The sequence below is a fragment of the Pongo abelii genome, chromosome 13, assembly GCF_028885655.2.
Source record: "Pongo abelii isolate AG06213 chromosome 13, NHGRI_mPonAbe1-v2.0_pri, whole genome shotgun sequence".
NCBI classification, from domain to species: domain Eukaryota; kingdom Metazoa; phylum Chordata; class Mammalia; order Primates; family Hominidae; genus Pongo; species Pongo abelii.
Window position 1 is genome coordinate 89,350,614 of NC_071998.2, and position 21,167 is coordinate 89,371,780.

Consider the following 21,167-nt stretch of genomic DNA (forward strand, 5'->3'; position numbering starts at 1 on the left):
GCTGTGAATGTGACCTTATTTGGAAAAAGGGTATTTGCAGATATAATGAAGGATCTTGAGATGAGATCATCCTGGATTATCTGGAAGGACCCCAAATCCAATGATAAGTGTCCTTATAAGGGACACACAAAGAAGACCCTTGGGGAGAAGAACAGAAGGTCACGTGGAGACGGAGGCAGAAACTAGAGTCATGCGGTCATAAGCCAAGGCATGCCTGGAACCCATCAGGTGCCGGAAGAGGCAAGGACGGATTCTCCCCCAGAGCCTTCAGAGGGACCACAAGTGTCTGGATTTTGGACCTCTGGCCTCCACAACTAGGAAAGAACATATTTCTGTTTGTTTTGTAAGCCACTATTTTGTGGTAATTTGTTATGACAGCCAAAGGAAACTAACACATCATCCATGAATGGCACAGGCTCCTTTGAAGAGGGTGAGCGCCCCATCACTGGAGGTATAGAAGCAGTTAGTCAATGAATGCTTTGGGGGATGCTCAGGGTGGGCTGGGGATTGGGGCCAAAACATCTGACAGTGGGGTGGACCCAAAGGGCTGTGGGTGCTTCTCCCAGCCTTGAGATTCTGTGGCTCTAAAATAGAAGGAGTAGGGGGGTGGCAGTGGGATTTTAGTCATAAACCTTAAGGGTCAGGATGCTGGGGACAGTTCCTTGCATATTCTAAATGGTAAAGCATTTGTGCTATCAAATATAGCTTTTGTTGACATGAGCTGGCTGAAGCTGTTAGCTTCACGGGAAGACATATAGTCATTTCTCATCTCCAACCACTTTGGAAGTAGGTGGGAGAAGGTAATGAATGATCAACACATTACAAATAAATCCAGTTTAAAGATGTCAGTATGATTCATCATAATCTAATTTCACGGAATGAGTCTCAGAATCAAGGAACATTAAGGATGGAAGGATCATGGAGAGAGTCCAGATTCTCTCTATTTATTCAACCAGGGTCAGGGGAAACGCAGGTCATTGACACGACATGCTTTCCCATGACAGGGAGCTTGTCCTTCTTAGGGGCTCCATGGCATCTATGGACAGGGCTCCCTGTTACAAGAATCCATCTTTACATGGAGATGGAGTCTGCCTTCCAGCAACTTTGCTTGGGGCTGATGGTTCTGCCCTCAGGTCTGTGCCACCCATTGCTGAGAGCTCTTCCAAGTTTCTCATGACTATGAGTGTGTCCTTGTCCAAACCCAGGACCTTTGGCCAGTCCTCAATTTCCTATTTCTATATTGGGTACCTCCTGTGGACACCCCCAGGGTCATTACCTTGTGCTCAGATTGCAGCCCAGTGGTCCTGTTGCTTGCATGGGAGCTCAAAAGACTTCTATGGAAAACCATAAAAAGGTGTCAACTGGTATGAAGTGGGGACAAATCTTTGTCTAGGGTCCTCTTACATGCCCTTCTGGCATGACATCTCAAAGGACACAGGATCAATCACTAACACTTCTCTGATGCGGCAACAGGTAAGAATGCATTTGAGCAGCACAAGAGATTCCAGTTTATTTGACTTTCGGAGAGGGCTTCAGTTTTGGCCTCTTAAGTGGGGTCACACAGGGGTGAATGGTGACTTAACCTCCCTGTGGGAAGATCTGAGGAGGGTGCAGTGACCAGCTTTGTGTCACTAGATGGCTTTATGTGGAAGCATGGTTTATATAGGATATAGGAGAGAAGATTCAAGGATCAACCTGGGCTGAAATATGGTGGAGCTGACCTTTCAAGTTCTTCCTAATGTTGGAATTTCACAACGTGGGCTTGGTATGTGATCTTTGATTTTTTTTTTTTTTTTTTTTTTGAGACGGAGTTTCGCTCTTGTTGCCCAGGCTGGAGTGCAATGGCCTGATCTCAGCTCACTGCAACCTCTGCCTCCTGGGTTCAAGCGATTCTCCTGTCTCAGCCTCCGAAGTAATTGGGATTACAGGCGCCCGCAACCATGCCCAGCTAATTTTGTATTTTTAGTAGAGATGGGGTTTCCCCATGTTGGTCAGGCTGGTCTCGAACTCCTGACCTCAGGTGGCCCACCCACCTCAGCCTCTCAAAGTGCTGGCATTGCAAGCATGAGCCACAGCACCTAGCATGATCTTTGATTTTAAAAGGTGAGTAAAGTGGAAAGAGTGCTGGGTTTGCAGTTCGGAGGTTACTAGGTAGCTTTTGGCAAATCATTTACCCTCTCTGAGGCTTACCCTCCTCATCTATTAAATGGGGATGATCCCGCCCACCTCCATGGACTTGAGAGGGTCCGCTGAAATGCTGGACATGAACATGCACGGATGCCGGCAGACTGCTCTTCCTGGGAGAAGTGCAGTGACAGCTGTGAGGCACAGCCACAAGTTTTTAGGTTACTCTCTGGTTAAGATCTTGACTCTGCCACTTACCAGCTGGTGACCTTGGGCAAGACACCAAGCCTCAGTGTCATCCGTGAAATGAGGATGTTATTTATACCTATCTTATAGGGTTGCTGCAGGAACTGAGATAGCACGTGGCAGGCACTGAGTCCACAGAGAGTAACTGCTTAGTCATGGAGGTTCTGTTTATTTTTACACTGGTGGAGGCCCCTGGGAGACAGAGACCCAACAAAGAAGTGTCCCCCCCAACTTTGTCTCCTGCTCTGCACCTACCATGAGAAGTCCCTTGTAGGCATAGACGATGCCAAGCCAGATGGTCATATGGGTGTTCTCACAGTGCTCCAGGAGAGGGCGGATGGAGATATCCCGTCCTGCTGGGTCCGGCTGTGCAAAGAGAAAACAGAGACTCAGGGATGGCACGGGACACTCTTCCAGCAACTGGGTCCTTATCTGAGAGCCCTTTTCCCTCCTGTGAGCCATAGCCAATGCCACTGTTCAGCGGGCCTTTTGGACCCCATCTCTGTGTTCCTAAGGTGTGGAGCCCAGGCCTCAACTAGCGTTGACTGCCTTCTGTTTGTTGGTAGCAATTCAACCCTGCACTCCAGTTCTCTGCATAATTCATGCCTCTCCAATTTGAGTCAGAGCTCCTGAGGGTAGGAACTGGGTCACTTCTGTGCCCCTAGGATCTAACACAAAACCTGGCCCAATGCAAGTACCTCTAATATTTGTTGTGAGAATGAGGTATAAAGTTAGGTCAGGAGGTCTTCAGGTATCTCTGGGGTTACCTCTGTGCAACTGGAGATATAGGATATACCGGCCTGCCCAAGCCTGGGGCCTGCCAAACCCTTCTGAGGAGACTCTCTTGCCCACAGCCCCATTGCTGGAGCAGTGATGGCAGCCAGATTGTGTACAACATGACTCATCCTTGGCCAGAGCTCACTGGACAAAGAATGGGCACCTGACCCCAGGCAGCCAATCCAGAGGCTTGTCAGATACCTATGAGGTTTCCTCCTACAACGTGCTCTGCCTAATGAGGGTTGATGGAGAGGATCCTTCCTGAGCACATTCTCTCTGGCAGGAACTTGAATTGGGAAACTCTGGGAGATAATTGGCCAGATGGTGGCAACAAGACAAAAAGACACCCAGGGAATGAAACAATATCTACTGTACACTTATTATTTTCTGAACCATTCGAGAGTAAATTGCAGCTATCCTGACCCTTCACCCCTGAATATCCTAGCATATATTTCCTAAGAACAAGGGATTCCCCTGCACAATCACATACACTTACTAAATTCAGAAAATTTAACACTGATACAGTGTATTATCTAATATACTATCCATTTTCAAATTTTGCCAATTGGCTTAATAATGTCCTTTAAAGCAACTGTGGATTTTCCAATGCAGGATCCAATCCAGGATCATTATTGCACTTATGTGTCTTTGGTTTCCTTTAATCTCAAACAATTCTTCAGCTACTTTGGTCTTTCATGTCATTGTTTCTGAAAAATCTAGTTCAGTTATTTTGTAGAAGTCCCTCAATTTGGAGTAGCCTGAATGTTTTATATTCAGGTTTTATGTATTCTTGGCAGGAATCCTACATAAGTAAGAATCACATCAGGGGGATGCGTTGGCACTCTGTGCTGTTACCTGTGATCAGTTGGTTGATATGATGTCTGTCAGACATCCATTTCAAAGGTATCATTTCCCATTTGTAATTAATAAATAATCTGTGGGAGCTACTTTGAGACTGTGTAAGTATCCTGTTCCCCCACAAACGTTCACACAGTGGTTTCAGCAACCATTGATAATTCTTATCTGAGTCATTTATTACTTTGGTAGCTGCAAAATGGTGATTTTCTAACTCTACCATTCTACTTAAACACTTGGCATTCTACTGCAAAGAAGAGCTTTCCTTTCCTCCCATTTATTTATGTATATCAGTATGTTCCTTTTTTTTGAGACAGAGTCTCTGTCACCCAGGCTGGAGTGCAATGTCGTGATCTCCGCTCACTGCAACTTCTGCCTCCCGGGTTCAAGCAATTCTCATGTCTCAGCCTCCTGAGTAGCTGGGATTATAGGCGCCCGCCACCATGCCTGGCTAATTTTTGTATTTTTATTAGAGATAGGGTTTCACCATGCTGGCCAGGCTGATCTCGAGCTGCCGACCTCAGGTGATCCGACCGTCTCGGCCTCCCAGAGTGCTGGGATTACAGGCGTGAGCCACCATGCCTGGCCTAGTATGTTCCTTTTTAATTCAATGTCTTATAATCCTTTGCTATCTTATTCATGTTGATGCTTAAATTTTTCCAGATTTGGCCAGTGGAAAACAACTTCATGCTGCCTTCTATGTTTTTTCCACACATCACCATAATTTTTTTGAGCACTTTCTTTCTTCTTGGCACAATGATTCTAGCACCCCTTGAACTTTTCTTGCTCCCAGCCTTGCAATCAACCATTTCTCCAAGGAGTCCTTGTTCTTTTTAGTGGAGAATGGTGTTTAGAAACCAAGATGTAGGCACTTGATTGTCTCACTGTTCCTAAGTTGTCACTACTTCTAAGCTCTTTTTAAAATAAATGTCTATCTGTCTGTCTGTCTTAGATAAGATCCAACACTGCCCAGTTCTTGCTTGCCTTCCCCTTTCCATATTTTCATCACTCTTCTCCAACAGTGGAATCCCTGCCTTCAAACAACATCAAAATATTTACTCATTTGTTCAGTCCTATATTAGACACTAAATAGTTGCAAAATTGATACATCCATACAACTGTCAAGCACAAACTTACTAAGTAAAGTTGAAGATTCCTCTGCAATCTGTTTGCCACTGAGAGTATATCACCAAATAACTGTGTTCAGGATGTTATATTCTGATGGAGTTGTGCTGTTGAGGCCCAGGGTAAAGCCACACTCCTGAAGGTAAGGCATGGGCATCGCCAGGGTCAGTCACTAGGAAGAAGGGGTACTTTGATGGGACCCAGGGGTAGAAGGCAGGTCTTAGACAGGTGGGGTTTGGAAACTTTTTTTGGTCTTGCTCTCCAGGTGTGACCTTTGAAGCAGGCAATGACCTGGGCTTCTGTGAGCTGGGGGGAAAGATGGTGCTCCCACATGGAAGCAGGAGGAGCTAGGAGGGGTGGGACCTGGGGGTTCAGGCCATTTTTTGACCAGATCAGCCTGCTGTGTGTTCTCTCAGGTTTGATCTGCCTTTTGCTGTCCCAAGCCACAGAAAGCCCTAGCTCAACCTCTTTGGGTCCATGTGCATTGAGTCCACATTTGGGCTGGAGTGCTAGAGGGGATAATGTGGTTTCCTGAAGGCTCTGCAGTGAGAAACACCCTGGAGGGAGGTGATCTCCAGAAACTAAAGTCAGAGTGGCCAGGAGTAGAGATTTCCCCTCCACTGCTACCCACCCAGGAGCTGGGCTGCATTTTATTAAGGGCAGTGGGGGTTTCCTGACATCCTTTCATGGTTTAATTAAGGTGACAGAACTGGCTTGGTCCCAAGGTCAACTGACTTAGTGGCAGAATCTGGGTTTCTCCAATGTGTGACAATCAAGCTGACATCAGAATGCAGTAGCACGGACCCATTCCAGTTATGCATGAATGGCAAACCCATTAACGGCGATCCTGTCTTTTCCTCTACAATGAACAGCAGTAATTTATGATGGAATCTTAGATTCTCAGTGTGGAGAAAATTAGTTGTGTCATACAGCATTGCTCAATGGGATGAAGTGCTCTTCACAGGAAACTGACAAGGCTTGTCTGGCTTACACACTGCAGTGGCAGGGAGCCCCTCCCTCCTGCTCCTGGTGAAGTAGTACACGGTGCTTTCACGGAGCCACAGCCTTCTCCTCCTGGACCTCTACTCACTGGGGCTCATCTCTCCCCTGGGGTTCCCCAGAATAATTCCAAGCTCTCTCTTTGAGTCTGCACACCTTCCACAGGAAGGAAGATCTCCAGAGAGGGGACACACCACTGTGCCTTCCTCCAGTAGGCCACCTTGTCAGTCAACCTGCTGGGGTTTACCACTGCTCTACAGATTTACCACTCCTACAGGCTTAGAATGGAGCTCAGCACTCCAGGCAGTGCTGAGCAAGTCAGCTTGACCTCTTTCTCTGGATCTCCTTGGCTTTCTATATAATCTTCCACCAGTGGTTCATGTGTTCCTTCAGGTTGGACCAAGACCCATCAGGTAGTTTTCACAGAAGTGCTGCTAGCCCAGTCTTTCCCCCTGTGCTGCTGACATTCCAGCCTGGCTACCTTTACCTTTCTCTTAGCTGCTCCCCTTCCCCCCAACCCCACCTTCACCGCTCTGACCTCCTTGAATCCTGAAATCTGAATTCTTATCTTTGGTCTTTCAGTTCCGCACCCATCTCAGCAGCCTTAAGCACAGTCCTGTCAGGAGGGTAGCAAACATGATGGGCCCACTGGGAGTTCATGGAAGTCAGTGGCCCTGGGGTGGCCGAGCTGCTCCCACACCCACCTTCCCCATACCCAGGCACTGATCCAGAAATAAACTGCAAAAATCTTCTGGTCATTAATGTCGTCCTCATGCAGCCCCATCTCCCTGTCACAGTGGCAGGGGTTGGGATAGTTTTGGGAGTGATGATGTTCCTGTTCCTGTGAGGCTGGGGATGGGCATCTGGAAGAAAATCAAGTGACTCCTGCACTGAACCACAAAGCAGACTGTACAAGCTGTACGCGTTGTCTAATCCATCCAGATTCTACCTGGGCCTGGAGTTCACAGTGGTCTGTGCAGCCACACATGGGGAGAGATGCACCTGAGCATGCAACCTGCAGGGGCAGGTGGGCTACCCACCCCCCAACCCCCAGTGCTTCCTTGTCATTGTGCACCAAGGCACCACTAGAGGGCACCAAAGAGCCACGTGAAGGGTCCAGCCTGGTGGTTGGTGGATTATCCTCTGCTGGGGACACAGAACTACCAACTACCATAGATCGGTGGGGCTGGAAACGGTGAAGCTATCAGCAGCATCTTGTGCTACTCTGGAAGGCACCCACTGGCCTTACATGAGGCCAGATTTCCAAGCACCATAGGGGACTCCCCCACTTCTGGAGCAGCTGTTGGGGAAGTACTCAGGCTATACTTGGGCACTGCACTCGGCCTGTTCCCAGTGTGGACTGTCCATGCAGGCCAGGGCCAGCGAGCACAGGGCACTGACCCCTGCAGACATCAGGGTCAGGGCCTAAGTCCAGGCCTCAGCCTCTTCTCTTCTGTACAGGACAGTATTTGCACTGCCCTAAGAATGTTTTTCTTGCTCTGGATAGCTGGCCTGCAAAATTTTCAACTGGCTTTTTTTTCCGAGACGGAGTTTCACTCTTGTTGCCCAGGCTGGAGTGCAATGGTGCAATCTCAGCTCACTGCAACCTCTGCCTCCTGGGTTCAAGCGATTCTCCTGCCTCAGGCTCCCGAATAGCTGGGATTACAGGCGCGCGCCACCACGCCCAGCTAATTTTTGTATTTTTAGTAGAGACGGGGTTTCTCCATGCTGGTTAGACTGGTCTCGAACTCCCGACCTCAGATGATCCGCCTGCCTCAGCCTCCCAAGGTGCCGGGATTACAGACATGAGCCGCTGCACCCGGCCACTTTTTTTCTTTATTTTTCTTTCTTGTTGCTCTCTTTGGCAATTGCCTAAGAAATCATTCATCCATTCATTCATTCGTTCAGTGAATAACTGTTAAGCACTACCATTTGCCAGATACTGTTCTGGGCATGCAGCAATAACCTGGATAGAAAAGAGCCCTGTCCTCATGGCTCTCCCATTCCAGTAAGACCAGGACAGTTCCCCTGAGAGGCAGCCTCAGGGCTGACTTCACCTGATAACATCAGCCATAAGGACACCAACAGCTGCCTTATCATGAGTGACAATGATGTGCTCATTGCTGGGTTGGGAACTCTACACCCGTCATCTTGTTGAAGTCATAAAAATCCAACAAGGTGTTATACTTATTTCACAGGTGAGGAAACACACAGAGTCACAGAGAGGTGAAGTAACTTGCCCAAGACCTCCAGCTAGTAAGTCTTGGGGCTGAGATTAAACCCAGGTGTGTGTGACTCTCAAACCAGCACTCCTTTCTCCTTCACCATGAGCCTTCCCTGATGTGCCCTCCTCTCACATGCATCATTGTGTCAAATCGGAGGAGATAGATGTGGGATCTATAAACTGCAAAGTGCTTATTTAAGGAAGGAAGAACTTTATTGTTAAACATTCAATAGTGGCTTCCCCTGAAGCCCCCAGAGCTTTAGGGTGAAGGCTGCGCTTTGGTGCCGTGAGCTGAACTCAGGCCGATAAAATGCTCTTTCCTGCCTAGCAGGGCACCGTGTCCAGCAGTGAGGCCACACTGGTTTGGGACGGCCAGAAGATGGAAGTGCTCACACCTGACTTCTGGTCAGGCTGCTGCTCAGCAGGAGGCACGCAGAAGCTGCCCGGGAAAGCCTCTCCCATCTGTGCGGCAAAAGGAGAGCAGCTGGCCCGAGAGTCCCTCTGCATAATGCAATTACTCACAATGTAGGTCAGTGCCCCCTGCAAATATCCCGCTCTGTCCGGCTGCACAAACTGACAGGCAGGGAGTTGGAGCATAAGTGGAGGTGTTGAGGCCTGAAAGGTCAAAAGCCTTGGTCCTGCTACAGACTTGCTGGGTGATCTTGGGCAAATCCCTGCCCTTTTCTAGACCTCAGTTTCCCATTTGTGAAGGGAGCCCATGGGTTGATTTACAGTGTAGTTAATGGGAGTCTGAGTCATTGGGAGATGACTCTATCTGTCCTACATTTCATGACTGTATTTGTCCTACATTCATTCATTCGAAATCGACTCCATGAGGATTTGTCACATGCCTGCTGTGTGTCATGCACCATGTTGGTGTGGGGGTACAGGATGAATGAGACCAACATGGTGCTTGCCTTCTTGGAGGGTACATTCCAGTGGAACGGGGACTGTTCCACAAACACAGGCATTCAACAAACCACACAGTACAGCTATGAATACAAGCGGTGATAAATATTCCTAAAGGAAACTACGGGCACTTGGAGGGGTGCTAATGGGGGAAGTTGTTTCAGATCAGGTAGCCTGGGATGGCTACTCTGCATTGGTGACATTTAGTCTGAGACCTGGCGGATGAGAAATGCCAGCCATGTGAAAAGCTAGGGGAAGAGCACACATGGTAGAGGGCATGGCAAGGGAAAAGAACCTGAAATACAAAGACATCAGCATATTTTAGGAACCCTCATGTGGCCAGAGAGGCTGAAGTGTGATAAGCGAGAGGACAGCGTGGCTTCTCACTCGATAATGTGAGCACAAACTGCCTGGGGAGCTTGTTAAAATGCAGATTCAGGTGCACAGTCCTGGGTGGGGCCTGGGATACTGCATTTCTAAGCAGTTCCAGGGGAGGAGCTGATCCAGGGGTCACCCTTTGGGCAGCAAGGCCTTAAAGGATTTTAAACAGTTAGGGTAACATTTGGTTCTCAGCTTAGAAGCAGTCTGGTTAAGAACGCAGATTCTCTTTGTCACCTGCACACCTGACACAGAGTGATGACTTAGCACAAGGCCAGACTTGACAGGGCTCCTCTGTGTGTTTCTGACCCTGGACCAGACCTTGACAATCATGTGCTTCTGTGTGTCCTGTGCAGGGCTGGCCAGGGCGGTTAGGGCTGGGCGAGGCGACAGGCCCGGGCAGGGAGGGTGGGGAGTCCAGACGGTGCACATGAGGAGGGCCACGCAATTCACCTCTGATCACGGGGCTCTGCTGTGGGTGGAAAGGGTTCCTAGGAGTGCTCCTTTGAGGGAGGGGGTGCTTTCCACCTTCTGACCAGCTCCCAGAAGTTGGCATGCAGAACTTTCTCCCTGGGCCATCCCTACCTCTTCTTTTTTTAAATTCCAAAGTTGATTTTTAAAGTATATGGTAAAATTGGTAGGTTTTTCTGCTGGGGGTGAGTGTAGGTGTGCATGTAAATGTGAGTTTGTGTGAATGTGTGTGTTGGGGATATGTGTGTGTGGTGTGTGTGTGTGGTATGTGTGTGTTAGGGGGTGTGTTTGGCCTTTCCAGACTGCATTTCAGAGTCTTGAGATGGTTCTCCTTTCCTGGGAAGGCAGGTGAGTCAGCACGGTCTCTTCTGGGGTGCCAACAAGGATGCCTAGGCAGGGAGGGGAAAGGGCCCTGGGCTCAGATCCCAAGTCCACCTCTTGCCAGCTGTGTGACTTTGCACATGTCTCCCAGGCTCTCCGAGTGATAACTTCCTCATCTACAACCTCCCAAGGCTGGCAAGATGATCGAAGGAGGTGCGGTGTGACTCGCAGGCTGGAGAGATGGGAAAGCCTGCTCCTGATGTGGAAAGCATCGTTATTATCTCCTGCTGCAGAGAGCCACAGAGCGCTGGAGCTGGAAGGAACCTTCCAGATCCCTCAGGGGCTGGACTGCTTATCTCCACAGCAGCAGCCCCGCACCTCTGAGGCAACAAAGCTAGAAGCTGTCATTTCAAGGTAAGAATTTTTTTGTAGAATGTTATGATTACAAGTTTGGGTGATTTTTTTTTTTTTTTTTTTTTTTTCCCAGAATCAGAGATCTCGAAGGGACATGTAAGATCACCCACCAGGGTTTCTCAACATGGGCACTTCCAGCCACTTATCTTTGGGGATGCAGAGAGCAATTATTTGTTGTGAGGGACTATTCTGTGCTGGGCGGGGTGCACAGAACCCTTGGACCCCGCGTACTAAAGGCCATGAATGTCCTCTAGTCACTGTGACAGCCCTGATCTCCCTCCCGTCTCCCCATTTCCAAACACGAACGGGCTTCTGCACTGATCCAGTTTCTCTTATAGGTGGAGAAACGCAGGCGCAGAAAAGAACCTGGAACTAGCAGCTGTTTTGGCAGCCGGATGAGATGCCCCCTGGGAGAGCCACGCCTCTTGTGGAAAGTGCCTGCTCCTCCTCACCTTCAGGAAGTTCTACTAAAATTCAGGAACTGCTTGAGGGGTAAGGGGACCACTGTGCATTTGTGACCCAGGAACAGGACCTGGAGCCTACAGGAAAGGCCTGGGAAACGGCAGGAGTCTCCAGTAGGCTCAGGACCTCCCCAGGACTCGGCCCTGGGGGTCTGAGGAAATCCTTCCTGGATCTCAATACCCAGGAGGTCCCAGCTGACGCGGGACAAGAAACTATTCACATGATCACCCGATTTTTGTCGAAGCCGCATTATTGAGTGGGCATTTCTGCTTGCTGACCTCAGGCAAGCAAATCCCTTCTCCTCAGAGGCCCCCTCCATGCCCACATTCAGTGATTCCGTGGTAGCAACATCAGACGGGAGCAGACACTCCCAGGCCTGGTTTCTGGGCTCTTGCCTGTACCCCACCCTCAGCAGGATGGGGCAGCCTGGACCCCTCGTGCCCCAACCTGGCAGAAGTCATCAGGGTGGCATTGCCCGGGGGTGCACGTGGGTGCAACAAGTGGCTGAACCACCTCTGTCCTGAGAGTGGAGCCCTGCTTTCCTCCTGTGGTCCAGGGACAAGCCTGACCCACCAGTAGCAGGCAGATCCAAGGTGGGGGACGGGGGCCACTGTAGTACCCTGACCCAGCAGGCAGATGATGGGGAGAATGATGACAGGAGACAGAGAAAGACAAAAGGAGCTGAAGAGGAACCTGGTCTCTCAGACATGGCATGGTACAGTAAGATCCTGAGAGCTGTCAATTAAACCCGGAGAAGAAATAAAGTAAGAACATGACGACGGCACAGTTGTGTGGCTTATACCTAGCACTAAATGACTGGGAGAGAAACGAACCTCGCCCTTACTTGCTTCCTTGATTGCCTTCTCTCTTGTGTGCTTTTGCCCCCTTCCCCTGCCCAGGGCCACAGCCCAGCCCTGGCCTGAAACTCTTCCTTCCCTGCTTTCTGCTTCTCAGCCTCTTGGTCCCCTCTTTCTTCCCCTTCAGCGAGCTTCTTGAAAAAGGAGTCCTCACACTCCCATCCATCATCTTCCCCTCCCACCGCTCTCCAACCTAGTTCTGCTGAATTGCTCCCCCGTCGTTTCCAGGGAACTCTTGGTGGCCAGACGGATGTCCACCAAGAGGACCCTATTTGGTCCTCTACTTCCAGGCCCTCTGGGCTGGCCCAGAGCGGGTACCGGGGGCACCCTCTACTCCTGCCTAGCCTCTCCCAGTCTGAACTCATCGCCTTCTCCCTTAAACCTGCTGTTCTTCTGGGTTGGCTAGCTCAGAAGGCAGCCCACTGTCTGCCCAGATGAGACCAGAACCTGGCATCTCTCCAGCCTTTCTCATTCCTCGATGCTCACCCCAGCTCCAACATCCAGCCGCTTGCCACATGCAGGTGAGCGCACCTGTGTGAAGTTCTCCCCTCTGCCCTCCCTTCTGCCCCAGGCTCTTGCCCTCGGTCAGGACCTGGTCTCCTCTCTCGTCTCTTCCCAACCCATTCCTCCTCTATGTTGCCTCTAAGTGATCATCCACACCGTGCTAATCCCATGCTCCAAGACCTTCAGCGACTCCGCAGACTGCAGTAAAGACATCCAGGCCCCACGATACTGGCCCCCATCCCCCTCCATGATCTGACCCCCCCATACCTGTCCAGCCTTGTCCCCATGCCCCAGTCTCAGCCATGACTCAGTCCATCATCTCTCCTCCTATGACACAGTCCATCATCTCTCCTCCTGGTGCCCTTATTGTGGGGTTTCCTTGCCCTGGGATACCCTTCTTCATAGCACGGTGAAGTTCGCATCCATTCCTCCAGGCCTCTGGGGCTCCTCCACATCCACTGCCCCAAACATCTGCCTTCCTGTCTTTTTCGGGAGGACTTACCCTGTGTTAGAGGTATCTGTGTTGTTGGACTCTTTCCTGTTCTGCTATCACCCCCACCCCTGTCATCTGTACTTCCTCTGACCCCCTCACATTTACTAACTGCTCACTGTGGGCCAGATTCTGTGCTAAGTGTGTTATAAACACTGTCTCATTTCACCCAATCAACCACCGCAGGCATGAGTGCTAGCACCACCCCATTTTAGGGGACATCATTAAACGAGGCTCCGTAAGGCTGAGTGACCCACTCCAGGTTACACAGGAGTGAAGGACAGTGGAGCTGCGACTTGAACCCAGGTCCACCTAACTCCTCTTCAAACCTTTACTCTAAACCACTAATCTAGATCTTCCAACAGTGTGCTCTGGTCATGGTGTGGCAGGACTGGGTAGAAGGGCCCCATGACAGTGCTCTCCTCTGCCTTGGGGCACATGGGTAGGTCAGGCACTGCCAGCCATGAGCAGGCTCTGTGATCACCAGGGTGCTGTGCTAATATTGTGTGCTGTGATGTGAAAGAGGATGGAAAGCCCTGCCATAAATTAGACTTGATTGTGGCCCTGAGCTGGCAAGGGCAGCCCTCTTCCCCATAGCTCCTACCTGGCCTAGGAGTGCCTGTTCAAGTGCCCCACCCAGCTGCATCTTGCCCTGGGCCAGAATCCTCTGGCCAAGGAGCCTTTCTGTGGGGGAGAGGGTGGTAGTTGGCCTTGGGCTTGGGGTCAGATCTGTGGCCCCCAAAGTGAGTAGAGGTCCCAGAGGGCCCTGCCCAAGCTGTCCAGCTCCAGTCCTTGGCCAGGCTGGCATCCCTCCCAACCAGCCCTTAGACCTCCCAGCCCAGACCTTGAGGCAGCTGAGCTGTTCCCACTCAGCCCTGGCATGGCCATGCAGAGGCTGTGTCTCTCATCACCTTCTCACAGGGCTCTGCTGAGAACTCAGTGCACAACCTGGTTGGCTGTTCATGGTGACTCCCTGCTGTCAAGTCCAAGCCCAGCTTGGCGTGAATGGAGAGGTGACAGAACTAGAGTGCGAAGATTCCTAAATCAGGACTCTGTAGCGCGCGGGATCCTGGACAGAGCTATTCTACTCTACTAAAGCTGAGTGTGTGCACTCAATGTCAAGGTTTTCAGTTTCATTAGAGCTGCCCAAGCACCCTAGGAGGTTAGTAGGGCCATCAGCCTCCCTCCCATTTTGCACAGGAGAATGCTAAGCCCAGGAGTGGGCTGGAACTTACCCAAGGTCACGCATCAAGAATTCACGACAACTGAACCTCGAGCATCTTGACTCCAGGCTCAGGGCCCTGTCTGTTGTTCATGCTCCTCCCTGGGACTCTGGCTAATTCTGGGATTCCCAGCTCACACGGAGGAAGGCAGGCTGCTGCCTGGATGAATTCAAGTGTTCCTTCTCCTGTTCCCTGCTACATCTTAGATTTGACAGCATGTCCTTAGCTAAAGGCAGCCTGGGCACACTGCAGCGCCCTGGTGTAACAGACAGCCATAGGCCTTGCACTTGAACCAGGGTCTGGCCCCAGGACTGTGACATGCTCACCCTGAGCCCCAGGTTCTCCTCTGAGAAATGCTGGGGTCACCTGCTTTGAGGGCTGTTCTTAGTATGAAGCAAGAGCACAGTAAGACAAAAGACTACAGAGCTGACACACACACACACACACACACACACACACACACACACACACACACACCCCTCCACAGTAGTGCATTCCAGAACAATACACTCATTTCTTTTTCCTGTTGTCATTCAGAGAGGCGAGCACACTGGGAGCCACAAAAGTGCAATGTTGCAAAGACTCTTCCAAAATAGGATGCTGTAATGGCTGCTGTGGCCACTGCTGGCGGTGTGTGGGGATCCCTGGGTAGCAGCAGGCCATGGGAGAGTGTGCATCCCCCCTTCTGTGCTCTGCAGTGGGGCTCATTTTTCTGGGCCAGGTTCTTGCCTGCTTGCAATCCTCCTCTGATGACGGAGTTACCAGTGATGCTCAGGATGCTCCGATTTCATTATAACTATAAACCTGTTCTCAACTCATCTCTCATACACCCTCTGGCAACAAATATACAGAAATGAACCTATAAACTTTATACACACACATATACACACACACACACACACACATAAGTCTTCTGAGGTCACATTATTCTAGTTTATAGGGTTACACAACTTCTGGGCTTGAAGAGACTCAAGTGTCTTCTCTCATGTCTCTTCCTTAGGGTACAGTCTCTGCCAACGGCCCACTGTCCAGCCTTTCTTTGCATACCTCTGGTGATGAGATACTCACTACCTCCTAAGGAAGCCCAGTTCATTTATGGTTAGATTGGACTCAAATGTGAACATTCTTCCTTATTTTGAGCTGAAATCTATACTTCAGGGACTTTTTCCACTGGCCCAGGCTCTGTCCTCTGGGGCTCTTCCCTTGGCTCTAGGACAGCAATTAATTTTTTTTTTTTTTTTTTTTTTTTTTTTTGGAGACAGAGTCTTGCTCTGTCACCTAGGCTGGAATGCAGTGGTGTGATCTCGGCTCACTGCAACCTCCGCCTCCTGGGTTCAAGTAATTCTTCTGCCTCAGCCTCCTGAGTAGCTGGGATTACAGGTGCATGCCACAACACCCGGCTGATTTTTATATTTTCAGTAGAGATGGGGTTTCCCCATGTTGGTCAGGCTGGTCTCGAACTCCTGACCTCAGGTGATCCACCCATCTCGGTCTCCCAAAGTGCTAGGATTACAAGCATGAGCCACCGCGCCTGGCCTAGGACAGCAATTCTGAGGTTAGAGACAGCAGTTGTGCCCTCTGAGCCAACTATAGGTTTCCAAGGGGATCTGAGTAGGGCAAGACAGTTGTCCCCTTCCCATGCCTAGCACCCTGTTCACCTGGGGCTGTTCCTGAACTTGCCTTAGTTGTCTGGCAGCCAAATCACAGCATGGAGCTCGACAGATTGCATGGTTAATGTCCACATTTATGGAATTTTGGGGCTTGAAACAGTCACACACACACATGCACATGATGTTCTCACACATACACATACATGCACAAGCACAAACACACACCTCTTTGGTGTTCTTCAAAAACCTAAGGGCCCATGCATCCTGTGATTCAGAACCCCCAATATTTTCCTCTGCTGCCCAGGAGAAATACTCTAGTGACCTCCTTGTCATCTCATCCCTCATGACCTTTTAGGATATGCAGCCTAGTGCAAAATTCCAGAAATGGGCTACCAAAGGCTACTGATAAGCAACCTTAATGATCTCATGACAAGTAATTGGGAAGAGCCAAATGAGAGAAGGGAGTGGGCAATCCAGAGGAAAGATGGGGCTGGGGGAATAAGAACAGGAATGTAGATTTAAGGAAAGTTGAAGTTGTACATTTTTTTCTATGAACCAAAGAATGTGACGTAGCTTTGGCACAGCAAAACAGTGAGCATATAACTGCCTCTAACTACAGTTTAGCATTTGTCACATATATAATCTCATGTGCTCCTGTAATAATCCCATGCAAGGTAGGACAGGAAGTATTAGCCCTAATTTACAGAGGAGGAACCTGAGGCTCAGGGAGGCTCAAGGAACTGACCAAAGAAAACAGAGAGTGGTAGAGGCTGATGCCACCAACATCCCATCTGCTCATGCATATTCTGAGCTTTTTTATAATTAGGTGATGGGGGTGGGAGATCATGTGACTAAGTCTGGCCAATGGGCTGTGGGTGGAAGTGACATTTGACTCTTGTGGGCTGAAGCACTGAAGACCTGTTGCAAGATTGGCCTGCTGCCTTGTGTTGTGGTCCAGACCACAGAGTTGCCTCATGGAAGATGGCTGCCCTGGAGAACCACCTGGCTTCACAGCTGGATTTTGTGTGAGTGAGAAATAAACCCTTGTTGCACTGAGCTGCTGAGATTTAGAGGTTCCTTATTGGACCTGGCCAATACAGAAGGGCAATTACATTTGTTTTTATGTCATCGCGAGTCAGGTACTTTGCTAAGCACTTTGTATATGTCACCTCATTCAATTTTTGAAACTATTTTGTGAGAAAAGTATTATTTCCTCTTTGTACTATATGGGGAAGCTGAGGCACAGAGCAGTAAAGCCTACTTGCTCAGGGTCATAGAGCTACAAAGGTGTGGGCCTGGGCCCTGAATCTGGGTCTGTGTGATTGGAAAGCCTCGATGAACTCTGGGGATTTGCAGAAACAGATGGCTACTGTGTTTCAATACCCTGTTGGGCTAAACGCTTCTTTTGAAGATGGAAGACTGTGCAGGTTGCTTTCTCATTCAGATTTTATGCCTGAGTAAAATCCTTGTGCTATGATTTGTTATAGCAACACTGATTTTCCAATTTTAAGACAACAATGCAGCTTGAAGTAAAATGGAAAGAAAACATGGAAACATTTGAAACCTGTGGTTTAGATCCTCATTATGTCTTGCGGGAACTGTTCGGGGGCCTCCTCAAACCTCTGCCTCCAGTCGCCCTTTATCCTCTCGACTGCTGGTGTCACTTTCTAAAACAGAACCTAAGCCTGCCCCCACCTGCTCAAAACCCACAGTGGCTCCTTGGCCCCTCCAGCAGCACTTCCTGAATTCAACTCCTTAGAATAATTTTATGCTAAAATTTTAAATTGGCCATTTCTAAAACTTCTTTGGCTAATGGTCCCATGGCCAAAGAAGTTTTGGAAATGCGAATTTAAACATTTTTAACAATTAAAATTACATTTATTAACTAAAAAATATAAGGCCGGGCGCAGTGGCTGATGCCTGTAATCCCAGCACTTTGGGAGGCTGGGGCAGGTGGATCACTTGAGGTCATGAGTTTGAGACTAGCCTGGTCAACATGGTGAAACCTCGTCTCTACTAAAAATACAAACATTAGCCAGGCATGATGGTGTGCACCTGTAATCCCAGCTACTCGGGAGGCTAAGGCACGAGAATCGCTTGAACCTGGGAGGTGGAAGTTGCAGTGAGTCAAGGTTGCGCCACTGCACTCCGGCCTGGGTGACAGAGTGAGACTGTCTCAAAAAAAAAAAAAAAAAAAATTAAAACTGCAGAACTTTCCAGAGCCTTTAACCTGCTAAAAGTATATTATACATTTCCAAGAGGCCGATATGTAGTTTTGAGGATTTCTTAAACTTCAGACCATATGATCTTCCATTCCCTTTTATTTTGGGACAGCTAATGGGATCAATATTCTAAACCATATACTTTGGGTGAATATTGGCTTTTAGGATAAAGTCTGTACTTCTCAAGGTCACATTTAAGGTCCTCCCAGGACCTGGTCCAAGGCCACCCTCCAGCCTCATCTCACAAACCCCTGTCTCCGTCTGCCCCAGGGTTCAATTCCCCTGCTTCCTCCCCCTAGACTTCTTAGTGTCTAGCATCTCACTCTGTGCTAGGGTATATGGGGTTCTTTGAGCTGTGACGTGGAGAGAAAACAAGGATTGAGGAACAATGTCAGAAACTTAACAATACAGCCTCTATTTGGGAGAATGTTAAAAACACTCTATTAGTGACGTGGCTGATTTGAAAAATGGGAAATGATGATTGTGCGACTAATTGAAAGCCATGTGTTTATCAAGGCTCAAAGAATCCCTTTTAGAAATGGGAACTAGGCCCGCGTATGCCAATGAACAAGGCAAAATGGGTGCACATTGCAAACAAAAAGTACCAAGAAATGCTGGGCAGAACCAAAGATATCAATGTAATTAATAAAGTAATTAACATGCACAGCAAGTGCAAAAGCTGCCAGGAGGCTGATAAGAGAGGGTTATTAAAAAAGAATGAGCAGTGTAGCAGGGAAGTGAAATTAAGTTTGCATTTTTTCTTTATCACGGACCCCCAAAATACTCTATGAGTAATAAATAGGCCTTGACTTACTGCAGACATACCAATGAGGCTGGGGCCAGAATTGCCTGGTGACCCTCTCCCTGGACAATAAACACATCAGTTCATCAGTCAGCCAGTCACTGAGAATGTGGGGAAGTCCAGTCGACTAGGAGATAGGGGGTATGGTGGGTGGCAAGGTGGTTAAAGGTGCCAGCTTTGGAGCCAGGCTGTCTGAGCTCTAATTTCAATTCTGCCACTTACAAATGAGGTGACCTTGTGGCCACCATGTAACCTTATCATTACCATCTATAAAATGGGGCTAGACATAGCACCTGTCCATAGGATTGAGGATTAAATGGCCCAATATGTATAAAGCCCCTAGACCAGCGAATGCCTGGCCCGAGTGAAACCCCACGTGGCAACCCACTCAAGAAGCAGCTCCCTGATGACATATGCACTCAGAAAAGGTTTCAAAGATTCACCAAGGAAGGGCAGAGCAAACTGGTGTCTCCTCAGGTCATTTCTGCTGTGGACAGTCACCAGGGTGTTTGTAGGAATGGTTTAAACCGGTAGCTTGTCCTTAGTCACCTATCTGACTCTGAAAGTCCAGGTAAATCTATGCCTTGGTTTCCCCATCAGGAAAATGAGAGATTTGCTTAGATTTCTTGGGTGATTTCCGGCTCTGAAATTCTATGACTCAACCCCTAGTCACACAGACAATCGTTAATTATGGAGGGAGCAAAAGCAGCCCTGCCTGGGGGCTCCTTCTCCTCCTCTGCTGCCTTCAAGCTCTATTCCAGGCACAAGGGTCCTCTTGGACCCTTGGGCTGGAAGCTGCAGAGTCATTGGGCTACTGTGCCTATACACGTCCCTAGCCACGTTCACCCACCCTGAGCCCTGTGGCTTGGGCCTCTGAGGCATCTCACCAATGGGGCATCTCGGCCCTGCCCTTCGGGGCTCACTCTCTCTTGCCCCGTCACTGTACCACCTCCTGAACCTGTCCCTCTCTCAGAGTGGTCTGTCTCTCCCACTCTCATTCTTTTCTTTTTCTCATACAGAAAAGCTGAACAGTACAACAAACCCTTGCGTATTCTCCTCCAGGAGTCAGTGATGGCTAATATCTTGCCATATATGCTCCTCTCTCCCTTCCCTCCCCATCTCTCCTCTCCTCTCCTTTTCTTCTTCTTCTTCTCTCTCTCTCTCTCACACACATATGCACACTTTCCCTCCTAAACCGTTTGAAAGTCAATTGCAGACTCCATGACACTTCAGCATGAATGTACATAACCACAATATTATCGTATCTATTAAAAGTAAAAATAATTTCATAAAATTCTCTGACAACCAGAGTAGGTGTTATCAAGAGCTCATCACGTTCTCCACTGCTGAATTTCCTGTATGGCTCTCCAGTGCCTCCAGGTTAAAGTCCAAGCTCCCTCCAGCCCTGCATCTACTTTCTATCTGCAAGCTGCCAGATCCAACCAATTCTTGAACTCTTCTCCAGATACACCCTACATTTTCCTGCTCAAGGGGTTTCATCTACCTGGAATATCGACTCCTTGAGGTTTTACCCATCTTTTGAAGACTTGGCAAAAATTCTATATTGTCCAAGAAACCCTCTAAAGTCACTCTAGTGGAAATGCATCTTTCTTTTCATATCTCCATGACATCTGAGAAGCAAATGTAATGACATATTTCATACATGGAGGAGAGCAGGGACAAAAAAATCACAGAAATGGAGCTGATCCCTGATCAAACTGTGCCTGAAGTCCACTTTACTGCTGGACCTTTTCAAGATGCCAATATATTCCCTCTATTGTTTATGCCAGTTTGAGTTACTTGCAACCGACAACATCTAACAGATACTACAGGTATTGGACCCGACAATCATTTAGCCTTCTAAAGCTGTGAAGCCACAGAAGAAAAATATAGTGCATCATGCTCCAGTATTGGACGCTCGCTCTTCTCCAAGAGCATGTCCCCCTCTCTCTACCTTTGCTTTCACTGTTTCTTTACCTGCAATGTCCTTATGTATCTTTTCCTGTCTTTTTCTTTTTGAAAGTGAGGTAAGATTCACATAGCACAAAATTCACAATTTAAACCATTTTAGGTGTATAATTCAGTAGTTTTTAATATAGTCACAATGCTGTGCAACTAGCACTACTATCTCATAGTTTTCATCACCCCCAAAAG

The 21,167-nt window shown here is 48.8% G+C and overlaps 1 protein-coding gene across 2 annotated transcripts in view; it reads right to left on the minus strand.

Moving 5' to 3' along the window:
- The window catches only part of GABBR2 (gamma-aminobutyric acid type B receptor subunit 2), a 413,665-nt gene that overhangs the window by 18,105 nt on the left and 374,393 nt on the right, over positions 1-21,167 (minus strand). For both annotated transcript variants that reach the window (XM_024252745.3, XM_054520353.2), the window contains one exon: positions 2,626-2,736. In XM_024252745.3, the coding sequence (XP_024108513.1) occupies positions 2,626-2,736 (111 nt within the window). The remainder of the gene's footprint in view (positions 1-2,625; positions 2,737-21,167) is intronic.